The following is a 27,024-nucleotide window of genomic DNA, read 5'->3' on the forward strand; positions in this document are numbered from 1 at the left end:
GCGGCCTATGCTCCATTGCGAGTAATAGGCGTAAGTAAGTAAGTAAGTAAGGGGATGTGACATTACCCGTAGTCCGGTCTCATAAGGATCTAGGGGTGACAGTGAGTAATGATCTTAAGACGACGGCCCATTGCCGGGAGGTCGCAGCCAAGGGGTTTCGAACCATCTGGGCTTTAAAAAGGACATTCACTAAGCTTGATACTACCATGTTCACCACATTATACACATCCTTAGTGAGAACTAAGTTAGAGAACTGTGTTCAGGCTGCAAGCCCCTGTTTAAAAGGTGACTCAGACATACTAGAAAAGGTACAGAGGGCAGCTACGCGTGCAATTCCGGAACTCCGGGGTTTATCATATAAAGAGCGGCTTGAAAAACTGGACCTCTTTACTCTGTCCTATCGCAGACTAAGGGAAGATCTAATATTGATGTACAGAATACTGAGAAATGATTTCGGACCTAACTTATTCTCTCTCTTTCTTCCCACTAGATCGGGCCACCTCAGAGGACATAGCAGGCGAGTAGAAAAGCCAAGAACGAACAAAATACCCGTGGCATACAGGTTTTCACACCGAGTCATCAATACTTGGAACCTCCTGCCTGAAGCAGTGGTGTCCGCACCTTCAATTGACTCTTTCAAGAGAAGACTGGACACTCACAGAAGCATACTAGAAAAGGAATAAAATAGGCTGTAGGCCTTCTGTCCTTACTACACAAATCTTAATCTGAATCTGAATGGGACGCGGAAAAACTCAATGATACGGTACTTTTGCACTTTTTGTCGAAAGTCTCGGTGTCCTTAAGGTAGTTCAGTTTACTCTCTACTTTTTCATCCTCATCCTTTCATGTGTATCTATCATTAAGTGTGATCATTAAAAAACTGCTCTTTAGCTTGCGAAATAACTTTATTTTCAAGGCGTTAATGTATTTTATCATCTAATCAGTTGACCGACTACCTGATGAATACAGCTTTCGAATGTATATCAGTGGACCATTTTTAAGAGTTGAATCATTTCTTTCGTGGTTTTTCGATTTTCATGACTTTATGTGGTATTTATTCCGATAACCCTAATGCTGCAACTTAACTGTTTGAGTGCTTGTTCCGTACCTCTGTTTCCCAACAAAGACAAGCTGAAGACTTAACCGAAACTACCTAGGCAGAGGTAGCACCAAGTATTAAGGCTGAATTTCACAGCTCATGACTGAATATCTCGTAGTCAGCATCGTTAAGTTAACATTTCGTATCTGGGGGGATTTTAATTTCTGTCTTAATATTTTGTATTGAATGAACTTCACGAGATTAGCTGAGGAGCTTTCTACGTGAAGGTTATTTCGCAAGTTTATGTGTGTATACATACTTGTGGGTATGATTGGAGTTTCCTCATATGGTTTCAAAATCTCGTAGTCGTATGAACTCAAGTAAACCGATATAATAATTTACATGTTATCCTATCAAGTGTTTGACCCGAAGTTTTGAGTCTGCTTACGTAAAACTAATCAGTTAGTGCAATTTTTCAAAGCTCGAATTAGAACTGCAACTGTCAACATCAGTTGTATATTATGTCGAAATTTTCTAACCAGAACTTTTGAAAGGCTCATGCACTTCCATCAGTCCGAGTAAAAAGACCATCCTTCAAAGCCAAGAGCTGGCCAACGCTTGTTCTACTCGATTTCAAAAGTTAGCGGACTATAAAAAGCTATTGTTTTGTCTTACGATCAATATGTAATGAAATTAACTATAATAATGTAAATGTAATCAAACTTTAGACTTGTAATAAAATTATGGTTGAGTTTGTGTTAGGCTAACTCTGGAGTTGCTATGAATAGAAATTTAGAATTCACACTTAGCTTAAATGAGTAAACCATGAGTGAAATTAGTCTCAATGCCTAGTAGTTCCAGTTTATGAACTGTGTTAACAAAACTGGATTACTTAACATTTTTTCGGCGTTGCACAATAGTGAAATGAAGATAATCGTGTTGGGGAAAAAGGTCTAATCTTCGGTACTAATAATGGCAATTTTGTTTTCAGTAAATGACTATAGACTAGAGAGTCTTGCATATTTAGGTCAAGGTTGCGTAGTATTTATATTTGAATTTGTTTCAGGTTTCATTTGCTCTTGGTCCTATATAATGTCAAAGCTACCAGTTCTTGCTAAAACTTTAGTTGAAATAGGACACAAGCGAGTTAGAAAAAACCCTCGCGTTTATCAAAAAGCGAAAGGTTTGTGTTATATCGAATGCATTATTCTGTACAGGAAAATTTCTAAAAGTACGACAACCTACCCCAGTTGATCCAGTGGAAGATGCACTTTCCAAAAAATGGTGGGTTGATTACCGATTGCAGTATGAAGCCGTCAGGTTAGTCTAGTAGTTACCACCCATTTGCTTTTAGGAGTCTTTTTCGATATGAAATCAATCGTCATCAAATGGAAGCTATTTCTGCCTCACGAATAGATCATGAACATGAGCGTAATAGACGTCATGAGCTAACAGAAACCTGGAACAAAAAGACCTTTCTACTAGCCACAGATAAATTTGAAAGGCTCTTAAAAGCATTGATTGATAAGCAAACTGATAGACTAATTGATTTTGAAAATAAACAAGCAAAGTTATCAGACAAATTAAAAGCTGACCTTGACACAGTAGCTGTAAGTTTGATTGTTTATTGTTAAATATAGGTGTGCATGTTAAGCATTCTTTAGTAGAACACGTATCCCGACATTAGGTACGGTGTAAATAAGCTATGTCTATTTTTGGTTATCCACACGTAAATTCAAAGTACTTTTACAAGACTGGTAGGAACCTGTGCCTGCACTCACCCTTAGTTGTAAGCCGTTAAATGTAGCCGAAAAGTTTCTGTATCTGGGTAGCTGTGTGTATGTCGTGGTGATGTGTCAGCTGAGATCAATCTACGTATAGTAAATATCAGAGTGGCCTATTGTAGTCCGGGCTATCTTAGCAGCATCGTGGTGTAAGTCTGGCTTTAAAAGGTCCGATTTACAATGCTTCGGTGAAAGCATTTCTGATATGTACTTGGGAAACCTGATTTCTCAGAGCTGAAGATGTTATCAGACATGGCGCAAAATACAAATAAATGTCTATCGTGCTACATTTTCCTTCCATATTCACAAATTTGAAAGCGATTTCTTTAGCTGAAATGATTCTTTTTGGTTATGTTTTCCTCAACTGAACTGTTTCTCCCATTATTTACTATTTTCGTTCATTTATTGCTGTTCACTTGTTTTTTTTATTATACTCACTATTCTTCCTCTGTCTCTTCACTACCTCATTTTCACATTTGTGTGTGGCATATTTATTTTCATGTCCATTTGTGCTGAATCTTTGTGTTTAAATAAATATGTAAATATTTCTCGTTAACGTTGTCTGTCATTTTCATAAACTAGCTGGTGCAACTCAGCAATCGAGTTCAAGTAATCAAGTATAAGCAGTACGTTTATATGAAGGTTAGTTATGATAAATAGTTGCCCAACCGGAAGTAGTTAAAGCATGGTCTGAGCTCACTAAACTAAAATGAAAAGTTAAGTTTTAAAAGCTAATTCATTACTCTAAATGCGCCATTAAAGTATTTATAGTCTTTCTGAAAATTATCTCAATGATCACATAAATTTTCGAAGAACCTTTCATGTTGGGATACCAGAGATAAAATGACATTTTGCATTAGTCCTTTGGAATTATAATTGACTACCACACACTTATTTTTTTACAGATGTTAACTGGACAGATGATTACGGAGACAAATTTAGATGATAAAATTGACGAAATAATGAATTGTGATGTTGTTGATTATAACTTCGTGGTTGACCATAGTGGTAATATTGTTCGAGGAACAAAACCAATAAAAAACGAACTTCATAAAGTTGATGTGGAGGAAAATATACAAGAAGAACCTTTGTCTGCTACATCATGAATCCTTGTAGAAATTTTTCTCACGTTCTCGGGCGTTTTTGTGCATGAATTTATTTCATAATTAGTATTATATATACCTTGTACATAAAAAATACACCCATTTATTTCATATTGTATGTTCACTTTAAAATTTAATCATCTGTTCATCTGTACGTTATTTTGAGGGTAAAACTGTTCAGAATATATGATGCTCTTGTTTACGTTATATTAAACTAAATAGGTGAATCCCAAGTTCCTCTATGTTTCTATCCGGAATCCCTTTAAATATCGACAGCCACTACCAATGCGGTTAACTTAACAGTTGTTTCTTGTTCATTTTCAAAACACGCTTGTGGCAATGTTTCGGTTGAATATCATATTAGCCAACACTCAACTAATGGAGCTGAGTTTTAAAATTCAATTTATCTACAGAAGTTTTTGAGGCTGAATAATATCATTCCTCACTCAATATGTGGCTTATAGTTCAGTACAATTAACTTTGCAAAAAATCCATTCAACACAGGTTTGTCATACACGGTTTTTAGCAACTTTTTTTGTCTACCTAAGTGCCTAAGTTAAAGTAGATGGAGGGAGGATCTAACCCACAACCCACTGATTAAAAGCCGATTACTATAGTCACTAAATCACCACTCCCTAAGTCATACGTTGTAGTGACTGGTGCTGTATCAAGCCAGACTATTCTAGCTTATGGACGGACCAATCCATTCATTCTTCTCCAGCTACATTTTGACCTTGTCACTTATTCGCTTATTAACCCTGACTTTTTATATGACTGTGTGAGTATATTGCCTACTCTATTCATCACATGTCCATAACTTATTTTTGTCTGACTACAAATATTGAGTCACGTTTGGTTAGATCGAATTGTCTCACATGCTTTCTCCGATCCGTTTCGCTTCGTTTCCCTAATTGTCCGTTCAGATCAACGATTGTATGAAATATACGTATTTAAAATCCATTCTTGTGTTTGGTTTATTTTAGTTTCGTTATTCACTAACGCGAGTTAAGTCGTTAGTTATGTATGAGGGTAGCCAGGATGTATATTTCGATAGCAATCAGCGGATCGATCTAACTGGAGTCATATACAGGGCCACAACATAACCCGTGTTTTTTACTACATTCGTAAATGGATTAAATTATTAAATTGATCTATTGTGGTTAGAGGATATGTGGAGTAGTTGCTTATATATTCACACTTTGAAATGTTGGAAGTTTCAGGAAACCTTTAATTTATATTGTCAAAAACTACGAACCTGAGTTAAATCAATCACCGGTTATTGATACTCATGTAGAATGACATTGTTTTGTTAAAGTTTTACGAGCTATGGATAGTTTAAAGTTTGGCAGACCAGTTAAACTTGATGGTTCATTTCTGGAAATCTTTAAGGATGGTCTCCCGGTCTTAATAGTAAGTCTGGTTGATATATTAGCTAGAGTCTGGGATATAGATGTTATCCTAGCTAACTAGTCTCGATCGCTGGTTATGATGGCTACAGTAGAATTAGTTTACTTAATAGTCTCTAAAATATTGGTCTTAATATTCATCCAATACGCAGCTAAGGCTTTTAAACAGCGAAACCCTAGTTCCGAACCTTAGTGTGCTTTGATTGATCACATATTAATGCTCCGCCAGGTTTCCGAAGAAATCTATGAATCCTACTGACCTGTCAGATACTAATTCACAACACAAATATTGCTATCAACATTAACCAGGAATTTAACATTTGAATAAATCTTTCAAACCAACCAATTGAACGATAATTTCATGCTCACCAGGGGCTAACTTCACCCGACTGTAGCTGCTACCTTGACATGACGGTCGGGCTTGCCTATCGTGATGACCCAACCGAGCTATATTGGCTGGAACAAATGTTCCTGTAGGTTCTACCATGCCAGGCAGGTCGATTGGAGAACAGTGAGACTAAAAGCAGCAACTCAAGGTCTGAGAGCGAAGTCGTACTGCTGACTGTAGAGGGGTGTGACAGCAGTAAGGTGTTCCCCTCGGACAACCAGCATCTGCAGCGATGCTGCCTACCCACAAGGAGGGGTGGGGTTAGAAAAGGTCGACCCTAAAAATGTCACACCTCACCTTACCTCACGGATTTCCGTCTCCGGCGGTAAGGCCCTTTGAAGAACGGAGCTAACACGTTAAAAACCTCCCTCAGAAAGGCCGTGCGCGACCGGCCTCAAACAGTTGTCCCTTGGGCTCTGCGGTCACGCTCCCAGGCCGATATTGATCCGAATTCCTTTTCAGGTTCCTCAAGAAATACCCTTCCACGGTGCGGGCAGCCGGGAAGTGACACCAGCCCTCATCCTTGTAACAGCACACGAGACCAAGTTGGTCACATTCAAATCCTTCCTACACCTCTTAATACCACTCTTATCTCCCCGACTAACCCTTCTCACATCCTTTTTTCACCTCGCACCGCTAGGGCAAACGACTCGAGTACGTGGAACGCTATTCCTGGTCTCCTGAAACCACGCTCTAAACTATACGTAGGAGCTTTTAACGTACGAACACTTTGCCAAATAGGACAGCAGGCTTCCTTAGCTAGGACTTTAGAATCCCGCGCCACCGATGTATGCTGCGTCTCCGAAACGCGCATACGTGACCCCAGTATTGTCATTCATTTGACCTCACCATGTCAAACTAACGAACCAACTCGATTTACGCTTGGTGTATCTGGAAGCCCTGATTCTGCTTCCCGCGGCCTCGCCGGCGTAGGTATAGCATTGAGCCCTAGGGCAGAACTAGCTCTCTTAGAGTGGATCCCAGTAGACAGTCGTTCGTGCGCTGTCCGACTGAACGGAACAGTAAGAATCCGGAAAAATAGGGACACTCGTCGTTGCCTCTTAGTCGTCTCTGCCTATTCTCCCACTGACTGCAGCTCAGATGATGTAAAAGATGAGTTTTACAGAAAGTTCCCCGACCTTCTCCGAAAAGCTAGGCGCTCGGATGTAGTAATAATGGCCGGTGACTTTAATGCTCAAGTAGGTAAACTAAGCGATAGGGAAAGACACCTGGGTGGATCTTATGGTGTCGTGGCTCAAAGAACAGATAATGGCGGCCATCTGTTGCAGCTATGCTCAGATAACCGCCTTTTCCTTGCAAATACTAACTTTAAGCATAAGGAAAAACATCTTTTAACATGGCGACCCCCTAATTCGTCCCAACGTTGGACCCAAATAGATCACATTGCTATCAGCCACCGATGGAGGGGCTCGATAGAAGACTGTTGCTCATTCTGGAGCACATGCCTAGATTCATATCATGCTCTAGTGCGAGCGCGTATTTGCTTGCGTCTTACTGGACGTAGGAAAGACGTTGCAAGGAAACCTCTTAGGAGCCTACTAAATGACAGTCAAGCTAAGAGTATATTTCAGGAACAACTAGGAAAACAGTTAGGCAGCCATGTATGTGATGCCCACCCCGATGCAGCATGGAATGATATCCGAAAAGCTGTGGAAACAGCAGTGATATCTGCTAGTAAGGTAAACCAGAAGGTTAGGGAGAAACACTGGATCTCAACAGCATCTATCTCACTGATAGATGCTCGGAAACTCATTCCACCTGGCTCTGAACATAATGAAGAGCGGAGTCAGCTTAAGCGCAAGCTGACAAGAAGTCTACGCAATGATCGCGAACAGTGGTGGGTAGCGAAAGCAAGAGAGATGAAAAAGGCAGCGGCAATAGGTAATAGCAGACAATTGTTCAGACTTGTTAAGGAAACCTGTATTAGGAACCCGACTGTTAGCGAAACTATCCCAGAAAAAGATAGAGATATTATACATTCTCAATCCCGGAGATTGGATCGATGGGCAGAACACTTTAGGGATCAGTTCAACTGGCCTTCAGTGGAAGTGGAAGTAATCCCATCTGACTGGTCTCAATCACTGATTGTGCCAGTTTATAAGAAAGGACAAAAGTCCTCTTGTGACAATCACAGAGGAATCAGTTTGACTAATATAGTGTCTAAAATATTAGCTTCAATAATACTTCGACGCCTAACTAAAGCTCGTGAAGAGCAGACTACAGAAAATCAGGCTGGTTTTCGACCTGGGCGTGGTTGTATAGACCAGGTATTCACACTACGTCAGGTTCTAGAACACAGACACACATTCAGACGCCCCACAATCGTAGTATTTCTCGACCTTCAGGCGGCATTCGACTCTGTCGATCGTGAGGTTCTATGGCAGTGTTTGTCACTGAAAGGAGTACCAAAGAAGTACATTAACCTTATAAAGGCTCTCTACTCGAACACAACTGGTAGAGTGAGAGCTTATGGCGAACTGTCATCAGAATTGATTACCTCAAGTGGTGTTCGTCAGGGCTGTCCACTCTCCCCATTCTTGTTCAACTTTGTGGTCGACGTACTTTTAGACATAACACTTTCCTCGTCTAGATTTCCAGGGGTTGAACTTGTACCAGGAGGTTCACTTGTTGACTTAGAATATGCAGATGACATAGTTTTATTTGGTGAAGACGCTGACAAAATGCAGAGTCTTCTGACCACTCTAAGCAACAATGCAAGCATGTTCGGGATGCGATTCTCTCCCTCGAAATGCAAAATGTTACTTCAGGATTGGGTTGCATCGACACTCGAACTAGTGATAGGGAGTGAAGTAGTTGAGCGTGTCGACCGCCTCACTTATCTTGGAAGTCTCATCATCCCTTGTGGTTTAGTGTGTGACGAAACCTCAGCACGGATACAGAAGGCTCGACTAGCTTTTGCCAACTTGCGTTATTTATGGAGTAGGCGAGATATCCGTCTATCAACTAAAGAACAGGTTTACTGAGCACTAGTTCGTTCCGTCCTACTTTATGGCAGTGAAACATGGCCGGTAAGAGTAGAGGATATCCGTAGGTTACTAGTATTCGATCATAAATGCCTTCGAAATATTGCTCGTACATCCTGGGACCACCGAGTAAGTAACTCAGTTGTTAGGAAACGGGTAGTAGGTAAGGATGGCAAATCAATTGATGAGGCAGTGGAACTTCATCAGTTGAGATGGCTGGGACATGTGCTACGTATTCCCAACGACCGACTGCCTCGACGTGCGATGTTCAGTGGTGTAGGAGTAATTTGGAAGAAAGCTAGGGGCGGCCAGACGAAAACATAGCGCAAACCCATGAAGTCACTGACAAGTGAACTGAGTCATGTTGGTAGGTGTAGACTACCTGGTTGGGGACCACGAGATGATAGCAACCGATGGTTAGGGACCTTGAATGGAATGGCTCAAAATCGTTTGCAATGGCGCAGGTGTATCCACTCTTTGTATTCTTCTAAATTCTAATCTTCTGAATCCTTCATGTCCTTTATTTTCTTTCCAAATTTATTCCACTGTATTATACTCCTTGAATAACATCTTCGAACCCTAATCTTTCCGATTACTGCTTATACTCTTACTACCTCTACCACTACGGGATTGGAATCGATAACTGCATCTCGAAGTTCCAAGTTGTTACTGACTGAAGGGCTAACTTTAAGGTAGATTTCCGACGTTTCACTGGTAATTCATGACTTGTGCACTTCAACTATGTTGAACTTGAGACAGATATTATTAATGACAGTAAATGTGACACACTATATCTAGAACTGACCGAATTGAATAAGTGTCTACTATTGATTAATTTCGAATTAGTAGTTAGACGACAACTTTTGAAACTAAGGACTTAGTCTTTGGTGAGATCATAAGTGTTCACAATGATAAGGAGTGCTAAACTATGGTTAAATAACTACCCAATGTTTCTTGGTTTCCATCAGTTCTCCAAGTGAAGTCAGTATGTGTCGAAATCTATATCACAGAACAAGGAAATTAATCCAATAATAATATTATTTTTATCTATAACAATTAAATTAATCATGATTATAAGATCAATCATGCAGTGTGTATTTCAAATATGTAAGTCAATGCATATTTTTTCCCTACTTAAAAATGGGATGGTATCATTACATCTTTCAAAAAGTAATGTCTTAGTCGATACTCTATAATTATTATTATTATTTAAAGAAGAATTCGTTTTCATTTACATACGAATTTTTAGTCGCCTATTAGGTGATGACACACGACTGTAAGTTTTATTTGTATTCATAGATGGATGGTGTTTCGCTTCCAATTTTTGTAATTGACGTGTAACTCGACCAATTATTTCAGCTTGTGATAATGGACGAATTGATGTTGGTGTATTTTCATCATCATTTGTATCATCTTCATCTCTTAGAGTATAGAAAAAAGTATAATATGAAATTTTATATGATTAGTATGTTATAGTTTGATGTGTGCTACTTATATTTTTGATTCAACAAGTGGATTATGCATTGAGAAGTTGAAAATCACCAACTAATTATTTTTATTCTGGATAATTTTTTAAAGCGTGGATCTGTGATCTTTACGGTTCAAAAATTCATTTTTCCACGTACAATGTATACTTCTATCACTTTTCCTATACTTAAGTTTGTTTACATTCAATTTGGCCAAGCCCTTTAATTAGCTTATTTAATAGATAGTGTTATTAGATGAGTATCAATTCACGGAATTCCACTATTGACCAATATTTTTCTTATCTATGGTTTAATTTAATGTTTTCTTTATTCAAAAATTTATGCTTTCGTTATCCAAACTAAAGTAATCTTTGTTTATGTAGATGAATAACTTTGTAACTCTAGCACACGAGAATCAACATTTTTGGCCAGAATTAAAGCTTTGAAGACTGAAATAAACTTCGTCAATAAAGAATAGAGCATGTCTACAAATAAAATATCTTCAAACATAGCAACGGTGACAAGATTTGAAGAATAAAATGGCTTAATTTCATTTCGAGGCTTCTTATCAGCTTCAAATGCTTATAGTCACAAACAGTAATATAATTACTAACAAAAGTTTATTATATTTTATTTAGTGAAGTTGAGCTGGACATTTGGGACGGAACGAGAAGTCAAACTCAGAACCTTCCGTCTCACATGTGAAATTCTGACATCTAGACCACTGTGCCGGGATCCACTCGTATACACGTCTAGATTCAGTCAATCACATTATATACGGTCGAGAATATGATGCTTTTAGTGCACATTGTTGACGCTATTTTGGCGGAGCTATATAGATGCTAATGTGATACATATTTTATTTACGTTGCGTACATTCTGTTTATAAATCACATTAATACAACATAGATAATGAAAGTCGAACATCAATCGTATCTAGAATAAGTATATTTCTGACATGCTAATATTAAACGACAGATAGACAATAAAACATTCGGCAAATGTATAAAGCAATAGAGTTTGGCTGTTCACTGATTCAGAGAACAACTAGGTGATCAAACTTTAATAAGCGCGAGATACAAATAAGTGTATTAAAGGCATACGTACTATCGTACACACATGATCAATACTACACTTGAGTAATTGACAATGTCAAATAAGTGTGTAATAGGATAACTGGGATGATTAGTGTAATTTGTTTTCCCAGAAGTTAGAATAAATCTCTTACACAAGTAGCAATATGCATTGCTTCATGATAAAAATAAAAAATTATCATTGAGCATTTTTCAGATATTAATTAAGGTTACGGAGTGAGTTGTTGAGATATTTGTTAAAGTAATAATCTTACTGACATGAAAATATAGTGAAAATGCTAGGAATGATAAAAATAAAAATAAAATATATTCATATTCTAGAGTAATTTACATATTATTAGAAGGTATTCATATGATTTATTATTCTTGGATGATTACATCATGCGAGTTGGAGCATACAAATGTGTAAGACCGAAATAAATAACAGGCTTAAAAATATCCACATAAATGTATTTTATCAGAATGGGTTCTTGTGGAGATTTTTGGAAATTTCACTGGTTGAAATCATAAGTCAATTGAAGCTAGAACACCATGAAAGGCCTGGAAGCACTGGACGGCCGTTTCGTCCTAGTATGGGACTCCTCAGCAGTGTGCATCGACGATCCCCCCCGCGATATTCGAACCCAGGACCTATCAGTCTCGCGTCAGGCGCTTAACCAACTAGACCACTGAGCCGGCATCCAACGGTGTTAATGTCTAACTTCAACCAATCCACGAAGTGGTCTAGCTTCAATCGGCTCATGATTTTAACCAGTGAAATGTATTTTACTCCAATAAAAAGTTTTCAGACATTTAGTTTTAAATTTCAAAGAACATATCCACTTACTGTAAAGATGGTAACACAAGTGATGTATCTCTGTTTGTTCTTACGGTTTCCATGAAATTTGTTGCCAAAGTTATCTTCGGATTTTCTTGAATCATCTCATCACTATGTCCCTAAAATGTTGTTATAGAATCTATTTTGTCAATTCAGTAAATGACACAATATAAACAAATACATTGGTTTGTTTAAACGACATAGTCATTATGCTTAAAATTATGAATTTATGTTATAGTATGTCGATTACATATTAACTGGAATAATTTTATGGGAATACGGGGTGGAAACTGTTGGAACTAACAAATCCTACCAAATTATTTCATAGGTATAAATACCAAGGTTGGACTTGACAGTTTCAAATAAATTGAGCATTGAGTAGAGAGTTAATAATAAGTATATTTATGTTATATCCCAATCGGTAGAAAAAATATATTTTTGATGTTTCGTGACTTAATGGAAGCAACTTTTTCAGAGTAAATATTATTGGGCTGTACATCGTTGATTATCAGACTATTTCACTCAGTAAGCCTATAGAACACAAACATGAAAACATCACCACACAAAAATTATCTGACGGTGTTATTATTATACAGAACTTATTTAAGTTAGATTATGACTGCCAGCGGAATCCAGGACATGTATTGATGTTTATATTGAGATCCGAATGCAGTATCTTATACTCCAAACACCAACTATCTGGCTCTAATAAAAACTTGTGACCAAGTAGGAATATCAGTGCGGTCCTCTCAGAACGTACATATCCTAATAGAAGCTGAACAATTTCTGCCTTTAACAACAACTTGAGTGATACAGTTCATTACAAAAAGGTATGTAAATTGTTTATTAGTTTGAAGCAATCGAAAAACCTTTGAAAGTAGGCCTAGTATTTTATTAAGATGGTCTAGAATCAGTTTCAACGAATACTCACAAAAATCTACACAAATAAAGTAGCTGATATATTTGTCAAGCATCTTTGATCTTCTTTCACTTTGTTTCCATTTGTTTTAGTTGTTTAAGATGTTCCAGCATTAGAAATTATATAAATATTATATTTCATAATATCAGTCATTGCAAACTGTTTCATGGATCGATAAATTATTATTAACTAACGTTATTCGATCCTCCCGTTATCACTATGTGATAACATTTCGAATGTAAATGTATTTGTATTTAATGAAGGTTATAATGAAATGAAAATAACTCGTTTAGGTAATATCTGGGCCTCACCGAACAGATGAATCTGGCATTAAGTACCCGATCGCTGGGACAGCCAAGAAAAGCGTGACAAAGCCTCCAGAGGCTCTCAAGTATCCGAAGAGATTCCGTCTAACCAGAACCTGATAGAGCCTTCTAGAATAACAACGTGGCACGCTACGATTGGACAATAGTATAACTGGTATACTTGCGGATTGGCTGACTCATAATGATTTGATACCCGATACTAATAGCTATAAATACCCCATGTTTTTCTGTCCATTTTTGATTCTTACCTAACAACCACCTCCCCTACTTTTACCGTCTTTTGATTTGCGAATGTAGGGTTCTACATATTGAAGTGCCGTTAGTTGTGTACCGCATCTGACGTAAAATGAAAAATTGACATTAACTTATCGGAAAAGAATAAAACTCGTATCCCAAACGACACTGATAACTGTAACCAACTATGAACAAAATTAAATCACGAGCGATACCAAAGTGTCATAACAAAACGAGTGTTCTAGCATAGAGTGTTCAGATCGGAAGTCGACAGGAAATTCTGGGCCAAAATTTAGTGCTGCACAGCACCTGTCAGCAATGTGTACGTGTAGTAATGAGGGAATTGGTATTCCCTGGTGGAATCGATCTCCTTTCACTTGGATCCACAGTCACTGTTGAAGTATTCGGACCACTACTGACTTCCCGTATGTTTCAGGGAATTCTACAAATGTGAATAATCGCTAAATATCAAAGGTTTTGAATAAAATATTATTACTATTTCTTACTTTAGTTTGTGAATAACATTTAACTGATAATAATTCATCTACTCTTTGTTCTAATACGTTAAGATAAAGCATTAAATTTCTTTCAGTTATTTGATCACCATCACCGCCAAGCATTTCGGTTATTCCAGATAAATCACAACCAAGTTTTATAGTTAACTGTTTTATTTCTGTTTTAATTTGATCTAATAATTTATGTATATGTATTGTACGATTTTCAGCTGTATTAGCTGCTTCTTTATCGGACTTGATTTGTGCCTAATGAATGCGAAAATATAAAGGGAGAAACTATAAAGAGTATGACATTTTACATTATACAGTCAATCATAGACATAACAGGATCCGGCAAAAATGTATGCTTAAAAAGTCAATCCCTTGATAAGTTTGGATAATGCAACGACAAAGGTAAAGGTTATCCGAACTATGTGACATATATGCTTGAAACATTTCGGACAATCTGATCACAAATATACCCATTAAGACATTACACACGATAAAACAAAAGATCATCTAGACAAACCGGAACGTAAGAGGAAACCAAGACAATAATAGTAATAAAGTACATAGTGTGAAAACCACGCTGGATAATAAATCAGCATTACCAGGGTAGGTTAGGATGTGAGAACAAACTGTTTCAGGATACATAAAGAGGGTTTCAGTCTTCGTCCAACCAGTTCTTCAAGAAACCTCAGTATACGCCATTTATTTAATAACAAAAAGTTTGACTTGATATCAATCGTGTGATCAGTTTCAACCAAATGATTCCTAATGGAGGAAGGTAGTTATCTTCTCCATTTTCTTATTCAATCATTGGGGGTTAACTGTTTTGACATTCATTTAAGTGTGTGATCAGCCACCCTTGCGTTTATATCATAATTGTTCCTCCCGATGTCCGTGTTTCCGCACATATATGTAAAACTGATAGATATGATGCAATATGACATAATTATTTACTCGATCTTTGTGATTTCGCATGAACATAGACCCCTTTAATGATGATCAGTTGAGCTGCGTAAAATGTCTTACTCATAGCAAATTTGATTTTTCGTTTCGACATAAGACTAACTGAGCCGCCTCTGAATGGTGGAGTATTTACCGTCGGGTTAACAATATGTCATGTTGGATGATATTAATAGCTCTGTATGTTAGTTTAAAGATTGAATTTCGTAATTTGCTAACTACCAAGTGTTTTTAAGAGGTGAGTCGTACAAATGTGTACTGTTGGACGTATTTATCACTGATTCTTGTAAACGCATTTTACGTTTGAACGTTTTAAGTTGGATGGATCTAAATAGGTCGTTGTCAACCTTAAATTTAGTCGAGTAAGATGTCCTTAGCCTAAATAATCACTGTATCATGTGATCGCATATTTCTCATACTTTGATAGACCATTATTGCATGTCATGCAGCAGTGCGTCTTCACTACTGATGTTACTGAACAGAACGACGAACATTATTATGATATAACTTAACTTCATAACTCCTTGTTGCTTCTTTTTTTGAAAGTATGACCAGTATCTACTGCAGTCGTGAATTCAGGATTGAATTATATTTAAATGAGATCAAGGTTAAATGAAATTATAGTACGTATCAAACGTTAGATTGATACAGGAACGATAGCTGTATCAGTCTTATGAAGAATAAATTAACAAAGTCCAAGTGGAAATTTGTTCTGTCGTTTAATCCCAATGGGATGTCTCTTACTGAAGATAAGCATTTCCCTGTATGTTCCCCTAACATAAACATGAGTAAAAAACATCAGTCCTTAAAAAAATGCTAGGCAACTTTCTGGCTCAATAACTTTTGATGATATATTTTGAACAGTATGGATTTAATATTACAAAGTCAGTTGCCCATGGAAACGTCATCTGTAGCTGGTCCTTTTTGAGCTAGCTCATTGCTTCCGATAGTTTCATCAATATCGTCTGGATTTTGTTCACAAGTTTCTCAAGATGAAATCTTCATCCATATTGAGAGAAACCGAGAAGCGTCAACAACTTACATATCTACAAGAAAATGTAATTTTATTAACTTCATTGTATGTTCATTTTTCCATTTTTCACTTGTATTACTTAGTTAAACTATTCAAGGTGGTTATGATTGGATAACTTGGTAATGGTACAATGTTTGTAAAGTTTTCGATTGTATCGGGATGTTCGGATTCACTTTTTTAAAATAACCAGATTAGTATTAGACCAATGAAATTCCAAGTCGAATATATCAGGCTTTGTTTTGTAAAACTTGCGGATAAGAGATCATATCTATTGATTTCCAACAACTAAGTTTCTGTTTTTAACCCTGATCTATCTACTTCAGTTTGAGAAATCAGGATAGTACCATTAATCTTTACATAGAATGTGTGTCTCGGTGTTGACCACACAAATGTATTCTTGATTTATGGATTGCTATAATTGATAGATCAATCATTTTAATATGCAAAATAAGTAGTAATACAAACAAAAAACGTACCTGTAATTCAGTCATTTTATTAACTCTTTGTCTTTCAAACACTTTTTGTTCTTCATCGTATTCATTAATTGTTTTCTCTATATTTATGATATTATCATTTAAGCATTCAATCTAATCATATATAATTTGTTTAAGTGTATTATTAATTAGTTATTATTTTTTTTTACCTGATTATTTAGTTCAGTCACATATTTAAACATTGTAAAGTTATCATCTTCATTACGTTTATAATATCTAGTCATTTGTTCAACATCAGATTTTCTAGTGATTAGTTGTAAACGATTCATTGCTGATTCATATTCTTGAATTTTTATACTTCTCTGTTGTTGTGCTATTTCACCAGTAGCACCTAAATAAATTTTTTTTAAAAGTGCATTTAGTAACGATAATATTAATAATTTCATTTAGATATTTAGTGAATTACGGTGAATATAACTATGAGATTTGTTAGAGCATCACTAAAGACAAATACTTCATTCAAGTAATTCATCTATGATATTCAACCATTGAGTACAGTGTTTACCATTTCATGAAAAAATAGAACTTTGCAAAATCGCATTTCACTTCATTCTACCTTAATAATACAATAAGACAACTAACTAGATGGAAAAAATATACGTAAATATGGGCGAATTCCTTTATTATTATTTAAAACAGTAGTAGTGTGGTGCGTGCTACTGATATTGACATAATTAGTATATAACGCGAGTCAGGAATGTAATGTCTGGCAGCAGAAGATTGGGAAGAGCAAGAAAGGAAGAACGGGTATAGAAAGCTATTAGTATAGAAATGCAAGAACAATGAAGTTCGAGACAATTATTGAACATTTTGCAAATTGGATATTATAGTATGATTTTTCTGTTTTACCAAGTAAATCTGTAATGTTGTGCTAATTCTGATTCGGATGTCCTCACCTGTGTTCTCCTTCACTACAGTAGTAATAAACATGGAAGTGATTTCATTCAGTTCATAAATTTTAAATCCAATGAATTTCGGTTCCACAGCAATTTTAAATAAAATATAATTCAAGATGTTAGATGATTTGAGGTAGTCAGTAAGAAACTCTGAAGTTAGTAGGCATTAGTCAACAAGGTATACCTAGAACCTTAAAGGGATTAATCCAGGTTACACAGGTTCACAGTCTAAGATGTTATTGACCATCTGACATCCCAAAACAGAGCAAAAAATTTTGAGTTATTTAAACTAATGGTCATATTGAGAATTGTTTGGTAAATTTTTATCCATATTAAAGCATTAGATAAATATGAGATTAGTTAGTATTCGGCGATCAATCAATTTTGCAGCGTAACTAATTAATCATTAGATGCAAAAGTTGGTAACACCATCGACAGCAATTCATAAACTTATAGAAGAAGGCTAAAGTATTGTCAACTGCCGTCTTAGTACAAGCGACTGGTAATATTAGGTAACATAATTCAGAGTTTAATACGGTAGTTAATTTACAGTTAAATATTCAGTTTATACGTTCGCCTTTCATTTGGCTCATAAAAACTGGATCTTTATTATATATGCTGTCATACCGAATGTTATATTTTGCAATTTATTTGATCAATCAAAATGTTTAACGCAATTACTTTATCTGTATATATTTTAAAGTGAGTAATTATATTCAATATATATATCTTGTTCAAATAGACGTCTGTGAATAGACCAGTACATTATCTATCAATAGTATGTACAGCGTGAAATTTCATAAAAGTATGCTGTAAATTTTAGTAACCCCCTATGCCCAAGTTGACAAATTTGGCTCAATTATTGTAATCGATAGTTAGAGAATTTGAATGATGTAGTTTGGAATCGATCAAAATGGGACACACGCTTTCACTTTTTTTCCTCACTTTGATACTGGGCTTCAATATAATCTTATATTGTAAACTCATAATTTTTCCGTGAATCATATTTCCTTTTCCTAATCTTTCCTATCACCACTGTTTGTGACACTCTGTTGATGAGTCTATTTTTTTATATTATAATAATTTCATCTCGTTGTGCTGAACCCATGTACATTTGTACCAGGTTCTATGTTGCTTATATCTAACCGAAATAAAGAATAACAACTTTCTTTTAATTAAATAATATAATGCATTAACAGTTTAGGGGTTGTGGAGATTGTTAAGATTTGATTGAGGTTATGAGCCCATTGATGTTAAACCACCATTGAAAACCTGGAAGCATTGGACGACCGCTTCGTCCTATTATGGGACTCCTCAGTAGTGAGTATCCACGATCCCGCTCGGGGGATTCCAACTCAGGGCCTTCAGTCTCGCGTGCGAACGCTTAACTTACCGGATCACTGAGCCGGCATCTAATGGTGTTAGTGTTTAACATCAACCAATCCACGAAGTTGCGCGACCATCTTCCATTGTACTGAGATAGACACCTGTTTCTACCCGACGCAGATTAACTCTACTGGTCACGGCTTCTCACTAGAACTTCGAGGGTTGAAAACCAAAGGACTTGGGTTCGAATCCCGCGAGCGCGACTGTGGATGCGCACTGCCGAGTAGTCCCACAATAGGACGAAACGACTGTCCAGTGCTTCAGGGTTTTCAATGGTGGTCTAACATCATCAGTTCATGATCTCAATCAAAACATAATAATAGTACATTCACTTTATATAATAAATGGTTCATACTTACCATATTTACGTCGACGATTTTCTGCTTTCTGTTTCCAATCTAAACGTTCATCTGATTTAATTGTCATAAATTTTTTTAATTGATCATTATGATCAATAATTCTTTGTAAATCTTTCATTTCAGTTTCAAATCCAATATTATCTTTATCATTTTTTTCTTTTAATGCATTACTTTTATTTTTGGCATCCGCTCTTAAATTAATAATAACAATAATAATAATAATCTTACCTTTGATCATATGTAAGACTTGCTTGTTGAATTAATTTAATTTTTAATTTATTTAAATGTATTAATTTATCTTTTAATTTTTGATGTATTGCATAATAAATATTTCGTTCATTTCTAGCACATTCTATTTCATGGCGTATTTTATTATTATATGCTAATGTATCACAAAATTTCATATTTTTCTAGAAACAAAAAAAGATTTTTTTGTGTGCGTATGTTTAATTACTTCATGTAAATTATTTTCCATAGTAACTAATTTTTTTTCAATTTGTAATTTTAATTCATTGGTCTCAGTTTCTTTTTTAGTTTGTATCATACGAATTTGTTGTTTTTCTTGGATAAGATTTTCTATTTTACGTGTCTATTTTTTTAAAAAAAGTAAATATTTATTTATTTTAGATGAGTTATTATAGTAATTTCAATAGTTAAGATTATGGGTCAGTTGAAGCTAGATCACCATGGGAAATCTCGAAGCACCGGACGGCCGTTTCGTCCTATTTTGGGACCCCTCAGCAGTGCGCCTCCACGACCTTGTCCCTTGCGAGATTCGAGCCCAGGACCTATCAGTAACTCTCTGAAGACAATGGTGGATATGTCGCTCGATTTCGTGGATTAGTTGAAGTTAGACATTAACACCGTTGGATGCCGGGTCGGTGGTCCAGTGGTTAACTGCTCGTGCGCGAAACCAGTAGGTCCTGGGGAGGGGAGGTCGTGGATGCACACTGCTGAGGAGTCCCAAGATAGGACGAGACGGCCGTCCAGTGCTTCCAGGTTTCCCATGGTGGTCTAGCTTCAACTAGCTCATGATCTTAACCGTTGAAATTTATTTATTTTGCTTACCTCATTATCTAAACGTTTTCCATAAGTTTTTAATTCATCAATTTGTAATTGTATATTATCTTGCTCTTTTAAAATTTGTTTTAATTGTTCAATACATTTCATATCTTGTTTTCTATTTTGTTCGCTATCTACTAATGTTAACAAACATTTAATTTCTTCATTTTCTTTTTCTAATATTTCTGTAGCTTTTCTAGATTTTGGTTTTGTTTTTGGTAAAATAATTATGTATATTATCATAACATTACTTATATTTTCCTAGTTTAACAGTAAATTCTTCAGTTTGTTTTTGACGTTCATTTTGTAATATTCTTAATTGATTATTTAATCGTTCATATTCTTCAATTAATAGTAAATCAGTATTGTCTTCTTGTTCAGATTGAGCTGAAGCTGGTCTTGGCATTTTTCTGGAGAAATAATGTTGAACTAGATCTAAAATGAAAATGGTTAATGCCTACAATCGGTTTATCATATTGAACAATAAAAAATAATCGATAATAATACAACTACTTATTTTCCAAAGCGGTTGGAGTCAAGCTGTCGAAACTGACCAAAGACATGGTGAAATTCTGTGTTTTATGGTCTTACAATTTTCAGTAAATTTTTTAGACCCCATATTGCAATTACATGTACTGGGATATTGGTAATTTATTCTACTGTGACAGAAATCAAAAAACAGAATGTAAATTAGTTGATAGTTTCCTAGTTCAACATTTTTCCTGTTCGATTCTCACTACTGAATTAGTAGTATAGATCTTGCCTTATTGCTCGCCATAGTACCGACTAAACTGAAGGAATATGTGCTGCTTTTTAACGCATCAAAAGTTCGACTAAGACGCAATAAAAGTTTGATATAGCTCTATAACTTCTGGTTTACGAATATCATCTCATAATTCAAACTTCTTATCTTTTTACTTTCATAAGCAGAATGACAATCAATATACAAATGATATTTTATAATGGAAATTTAGGAATGATATACCTCCCAATTTTTTGAACCAGTTTGAATTATGCCAAGAGATACCACATATAAATGTGTAATCTGAAAACCAGCAATACCACAGTGAAGCATATGACTGTGGGCACATAGTACTGGATGAGTTGCAAAGCATGGTGAATAGGAATTAAAGAGGGAAATTGACCACGAATACAGTGGTCTTGAGTGCTGTTAGAGGTATGAGAGCGGTTATCACTTCCCGGTTTCGCACACCGTGGAAAGGTTCTTCTAGATTTACCTAGAAAGGAAATTGTATTAGAATTGTTCTTAAGGACATGAGAGGGTGACCGCAATGCCCAAGGGACGACTAATTGAGACCGGTCACACACGATCTTTGTGTGTGTAATTTTTCTATTAGATCCTTACTTGTAGGAACCTTACCGCTGGAAACGGATATCCGTGGGATAAGGCGAGATGTGCATTTTTAGGGTGGACCTTTTCTAAGGCAGCGTAGCTGTTATGCTGGTTATCTGTAGGAAACACCCTACTGCCGTCACATCTCTGTATAGTCAGCAGTAAAACTTTACCCTCCGACCCTATATTTTTGCTGCTTTTAGTCTTACTGTTCCTCAACCGACCTGTTTGTCATGATACGACCTTGAAAAACGATTGTTTCAGCCAGTATAGTTCGAATAGTTCATTACGATAGGCAAGTTCGACCACCATGTCAAGGTAACAGAAACGGTTGGGTTATTGATTTTAAACCTTTAAAATGAATGTAATAGGTTGGTAAACACTTGTTCATTAGCACTCTTATAATTTGCTTGTAGATTTAGGAAAAAATATATCAAAGGGAGGTGACAATGTCTCGTAATTACGTTTTGTCAGACTAATTTTAGACTAGAAATGGTTCATATAAAAATATATTTAATTTTTATCTGTTTTAAAAACAAAGTTCTTGCAAGTCAGCTGACTATAACTGTTTATTATTAGTTTTTTATAACTTCTCATTTTTCGCTGAACAAATTCTATGAACAATAGGAAGTCAGTGAATTTCCTTTGCTCTAACATTCGTTAAATGTTTAGCAGGATTCCATATATTTGACTTTTATTAAGACTAAGAAACATAAGTCTCATGGAATCTACTCACATAAATAAAAAGTCTCCTGTTGACTGGAAGTGCAACGAAAACTTCAGTACTTAAAATTACTGTAAACTAATGTTCCTTAAGTAATGATGCGAAATTTCGTTTGGTGTATTTTTTATGAAAAGAACATCATCTATTATTATCGAATCTTTCGTGATAAATTGTGCTGATGCAAGAAAATAAAAAAATAACGGGTTAGATGACCTTTAATCTAATCTCATTGCTTTATCTAACTAGTCTGAGATATGAATAATGCTTCTTAGCTTAACTGTGACTTCATCCACATAGATCGACATAGTTATATTACTTACAATTCAGCTGAAAGTCTCCAAACTAAGTCCTTACTCATAATACTTTGAGAATCATCATGAAACATGGATTAATGTATGTAGTTCCCTAGAGTTCCATCACGCTTAAGTGTTTTTAAACGATATGAGCTGCAATCGCTTCATCGGTAGCAAGACAATTGGATCTTAAATAATGAAAGAATAGGACAAGGAAAAAGCCATAAATAGTTAAGTAAGAATTATCCTCATTTACAAGTTTCCTTTCATCACAGAATCGAATCTACAGGCAGCGTCACAAAATATGCTACTCATTGTAGGTGTCAACTTAGACGCTGAACTAAAAGTATCGATTTCTTTAGGCTGGGGGAAGTTAAAAACGAATAAACCACAAAATTAGTGGGTAGTTTCTGATATTAATCTGTTCTCACAGTGGCTTAGATAAATGGTCAGTTATGACTACGGCTCATTGCCATTTCGCTGCAGCTAAATGTTTTATAACGGTTTGTGTGTGGAAGGGAGGCAAACGCAAGTTCAACATTCACTACAGGCAAGTAAGGCACAAACGAAAAATGTACACAAGTCCTCGTGCCCATGGCGACTGAAATTGATTGGAAAGGGTCCTGAAGACCACGAAACATGTAGTTAAGAGTTGGAATAAGCTTGTCATGCTTGAAAAACCTGCTCACTGCGAGAGAAGATTGGGATAAAGCTAAATTGAAAGTAATTCTGTAGATGTATTTTTCACAGATCTTAGTAAACCTTTCAACATGGACTCCCATCTGTGTCCTAAATCAAAACTGGAACGTTATGGAGTCCATTATATAACTGTAGACAAGATAAGTAACTTTCTAACGATAAGAGAAAACAAGTGCGCCTCAACGTATTACTGTTATCTTGTTGCAGGTTACGAAATAGTATAATAATGGCTTACCGTATACTGAACAATGATCTGAGTATTAACGTGTCCTAAATCTTCCTCCCATTCAGGACTGATCATCTGCGAAAACATTCTAGGGAAGTTTAAAAACCAATATCGAATCTTTTACGTCTAGATTTTTTATACTCTCACAGAATAGTGAATAGCTTGAATTGTCTACTAGAACACGCAATAACAACCCTTATGTTGTCACGTTCAGAGCGTGGTTGGGTATGCACAGTACCACGATTTGTAAGGATTAACATAAGTTCATTGATATCTTATTCCTTTTTCTGAAAGCTCAGTAGTAACACATGAAAGTAAGTAGCTTCAAAAATGATTCATTGAAAAGATCAAGGCGAGTTCCAGAAATTAGTGGGCTAAATAATTAGGGTTTACTTAGCATTGCCGACACTTTCAGTTGACTTCTTCAAAGTGTCACTGACCATATATGGAAGCATGCAGATTTCAGATTCAGATTTGTGTAGTAAGGACTGAAAGACTTCGGCCATGCTCGATAATTAATACAGAGCTAAGGTTTTCAGTCTTTAAAGCATCGTTTTGAGTTTAAAATCATACCTTAGAATGAAAAGAGTGGCAGAACAATAGTATTTTCGGAAAAATGTGTGCAACTCAACTTCATTTCATCGAAAATTAATTTCAAATTATTTAAGTACAATGTGCTCCCGTTATACATTGAGAATGTTACTAGGCCATAAGCAATGTACAAAACTCTCAGATATGAAAACCATAAGAGTCAGTAATTTGGATTCTGTAGGGAACGAACATTTACAAAAAGCAATAACAACAGGTAAGGTTAATTGAAAAATGTCCGACACGTAACTATGACAATAATGTAGGTCATTCAAAATTCAATACTAATCTGATGGGATCTTGTACTTTGTGAACTAATATTGACAGTCCTGAAACCCCCTACACATCTTATATCTCTTGAAAATTTTGGACAGCCCATTATCTTCCAAAGTTCTAGTATATTCGGCAGATATATGAACTTTAGCAGATTTGATGCAAAATTAGTGAGATTTGTTGAAAGAGGTCAGACTTTATGAGGTCAAATAACATCATGTTATCAAGTGGCCGGGGTGCAGATGCATGATGTATGTCGTAGCGTTGTGCCATTCCTCCATAGTCTGAGAGAACAAAAATACCATGACATGTAAAATTAAATGAGTGTATGGTATTTTAGCAAGGTACAGACCCACTGTTTACCGTTTGGCGTATCAGATCATGTCCGATTCAGCGACTAATTTGCCAATTGTATTCAGAGTTTGATAACGTTTATTTCTGCATCAGCTTTATAATCAAAGTGTGCCAACCAATTCAAACAAAAATTCCGTGGTGTGTAAGTTCAGATATATATTGAAAGGCTGTGGATATATTGAGAAGCGCTTTAACTGAAGATGTCTTGTAACTTAAAGAGATGCGTCACACTGCCTACTCAATCGTTACCAGGTGCGCATGTGTGGCTGGAATTTAAGCCTGGTTTTGTCCAGTGAAATTAATGAGATCAGCGACAATGTCGGAGACCTAATAAAAATGTTGTTTTGGGGATTTATTTTTATCGACAGTTTTAATGGAGGAAACTTAACAAGTACTGATAGCGGCATTGTATTCTAACATATCGATGCTTGTTTTATTTATATTTGACCTACACAGAAGTGGTGGTGAGTCCCGGTTGCCAGAAACAGAAGCTTGTTATGCGAAAGTTGCTTGTATTCCTGACATATCTCCTTGAATATTTAGGACTCTTAGAACATTAGTTTTTCTGTATTTACACCATAGGAACACTTTACGTTAAGTCAATGCTTTCAAACTAATGCGCATGAAAAATTTTCAAAAAATGCAGGAAGTTTGACAGTGAGGATTGATTGATTTTTAGTTTGTTTTAGTACATCTGACAGTTTAAACAAGTATGTGTCTAATGTGTACTGTTTGAGGTAGGCGGGTCGTTCTAAGTTTTTGCCTCCGGCGCTAACGGTGCTGGGTTTTCATGTTGCGCTCTGCTGGTTGAATCCACTTGCTGTACACTAAGGTGTCCTTTTGTTTTCAAGGTGTTGAGATTTTTCATTCTTTCACTGGTATTTTTATTTGAGAGTTACCTTTCCGACCTCTGATTTTCCACCTATCTTCTTACAGTTTAGAATCAGTGATTTGGATTAGGCGTCGTTATATAATATAGAATCTTCCAAACTAAATGTGAACTTAAAATATTACTCAGATCGAGATTTGATTTGTGACAAAAGTACCAGCCTGTCAGTATTGAATAAGCGTGTATGTCAGCTACGTGTGTTGTTGTAACATTGGTTTCTACCATATTATCACTCCTTTTATTCCGGCATATGATGCTTTTTTTAGAAACCCTAGTTACCGACTATTATGACCAATCAGTGTGTTAGTGTTGTTGAACGGCAAATAGTTTTGCCAAATATTTCAAGTTCTCTTCCGTTTGTAAATGCCTTGCGAATTAAATTGTTAAATCGAGTGTTTTTAAATTTTGGTTATCACTACTGTTGACATAAACATAAGAGAAATTTAAAAGTGATGTGGTTGTGTGAAAAATGCGTCACTAGTGTAGTGTAATAAGACGTAACCTAGATAAACTTAATTTTCTATGACACAATAATTGTTTGAAATCGTTACGTTACCGGAGTCCCTGTACTTGTTTCCTACATTCTAGCGGCTCTTCATTCAGTTGAAATGACTCTCTAATAGTCCGTCGTTTTAGAGTCCTTCGCTCTAGCTTTTTTATTGTCGTTTTCCTCTTTTAGTGGAGAGTGAAGAACTGTTCATGTGAAAATATAAAAAAAACTAGGAATCAAAATAAGGTACTAACCAATAATTGGGTGCGCAAAATTTCTGTTGAACTAGGTCGACGTGAAAGTAACTTAGTATTTACATGGGCTTACATAGTACGTGACACGACTTTCATCTAACCATGAAATATTACTAGACGGTAAAGTTCAGTCAAATAATACATATGCTGTCCTTCCATAGGATGGTTAGAATCAGGGATTGGATATAGGTTTTTTGTCACAACCCGACAGCTAAAAAGCTATGTAGCAAATATGAATGAGTGAAATTCGCGCCAAAACTCATGACATGTCATTCTAAATCTGTTTGGTTCGTCAATAAATTGGTCTTGCTGAACATTTCTTTCAATAGATTCTATTCTCTTCTCCAAACAGATAATCCAGAAAGTTTCCAGGGTTCGGGTGAATTACATCGTTTACAATTATAGTATGTCAATATAGGATTATGTAATAAAATTTCTGTCGAGATGACTAGTTCGGAACGTTAACTGGAATATGCTTATACGTTAAATGTAATTGTGAGATTAATAATTTTAATGAATATAGATTGGTTGGATTGGAATAATTTATTTGAAAGTGCATTCTTTGTCTATATATTGGTGTTATAAGTAACATTGTTAGTATGTAAT

At 35.9% G+C, this 27,024-nt stretch overlaps 3 protein-coding genes across 3 annotated transcripts in view; 2 read left to right on the plus strand and 1 right to left on the minus strand.

Annotated features, from left to right (window-relative positions):
* The first annotated feature begins 613 nt into the window (after positions 1 to 613).
* MRPS26 (mitochondrial ribosomal protein S26) lies at positions 614 to 11,116 on the plus strand. Its single transcript, XM_051213834.1, has 7 exons — positions 614 to 804; positions 2,106 to 2,222; positions 2,257 to 2,359; positions 2,394 to 2,649; positions 3,729 to 5,336; positions 10,575 to 10,788; positions 10,830 to 11,116. Exons 2-5 carry the CDS (start codon positions 2,132 to 2,134, stop codon positions 3,927 to 3,929), a joined length of 651 nt encoding a protein of 216 aa, XP_051069847.1. The 5' UTR covers positions 614 to 804; positions 2,106 to 2,131; the 3' UTR covers positions 3,930 to 5,336; positions 10,575 to 10,788; positions 10,830 to 11,116.
* CCDC63 (Coiled-coil domain-containing protein 63) lies at positions 9,537 to 24,411 on the minus strand. The gene is made up of 11 exons (XM_051213835.1): positions 24,358 to 24,411; positions 20,526 to 20,709; positions 20,281 to 20,470; positions 19,667 to 19,801; positions 19,441 to 19,622; positions 19,213 to 19,403; positions 16,721 to 16,902; positions 16,554 to 16,664; positions 14,088 to 14,342; positions 12,112 to 12,221; positions 9,537 to 10,146 (listed from the first exon to the last, which is right to left on the minus strand). The coding sequence occupies exons 2-11, from the start codon at positions 20,678 to 20,680 to the stop codon at positions 9,957 to 9,959; spliced, it is 1,701 nt and encodes a 566-aa protein (XP_051069848.1). The 5' UTR covers positions 20,681 to 20,709; positions 24,358 to 24,411; the 3' UTR covers positions 9,537 to 9,956.
* Positions 24,412 to 25,522: 1,111 nt separating this feature from the next.
* BAZ1B (Tyrosine-protein kinase baz1b) overlaps positions 25,523 to 27,024 on the plus strand; it is a 28,138-nt gene continuing 26,636 nt past the window's right edge. Inside the window, exon 1 of the mRNA XM_051213836.1 lies at positions 25,523 to 25,617. The gene's annotated coding sequence lies outside the window, so the exon portion shown is untranslated. The remainder of the gene's footprint in view (positions 25,618 to 27,024) is intronic.

This window comes from Schistosoma haematobium, chromosome 3, assembly GCF_000699445.3.
Source record: "Schistosoma haematobium chromosome 3, whole genome shotgun sequence".
Taxonomy (NCBI): Eukaryota; Metazoa; Platyhelminthes; class Trematoda; order Strigeidida; family Schistosomatidae; genus Schistosoma; species Schistosoma haematobium.

Excerpts from the sequence above, each read along its gene's own strand:
- CCDC63 (XM_051213835.1), bottom strand. The coding sequence starts at position 20,680 with ATGCCAAGACCAGCTTCAGCTCAATCTGAACAAGAAGACAATACTGAT. Across the intron at positions 16,665-16,720 it reads TGACTGAACTAAATAATCAG|ATTGAATGCTTAAATGATAA; the intron begins GTAAAAAAAAAT and ends ATATATGATTAG. Across the intron at positions 12,222-14,087 it reads AATGTTATTCACAAACTAAA|GGACATAGTGATGAGATGAT; the intron begins GTAAGAAATAGT and ends ACAACATTTTAG.
- MRPS26 (XM_051213834.1), top strand. The coding sequence starts at position 2,132 with ATGTCAAAGCTACCAGTTCTTGCTAAAACTTTAGTTGAAATAGGACAC. Across the intron at positions 2,223-2,256 it reads CGTTTATCAAAAAGCGAAAG|GAAAATTTCTAAAAGTACGA; the intron begins GTTTGTGTTATA and ends TATTCTGTACAG. Across the intron at positions 2,360-2,393 it reads TTGCAGTATGAAGCCGTCAG|GAGTCTTTTTCGATATGAAA; the intron begins GTTAGTCTAGTA and ends ATTTGCTTTTAG.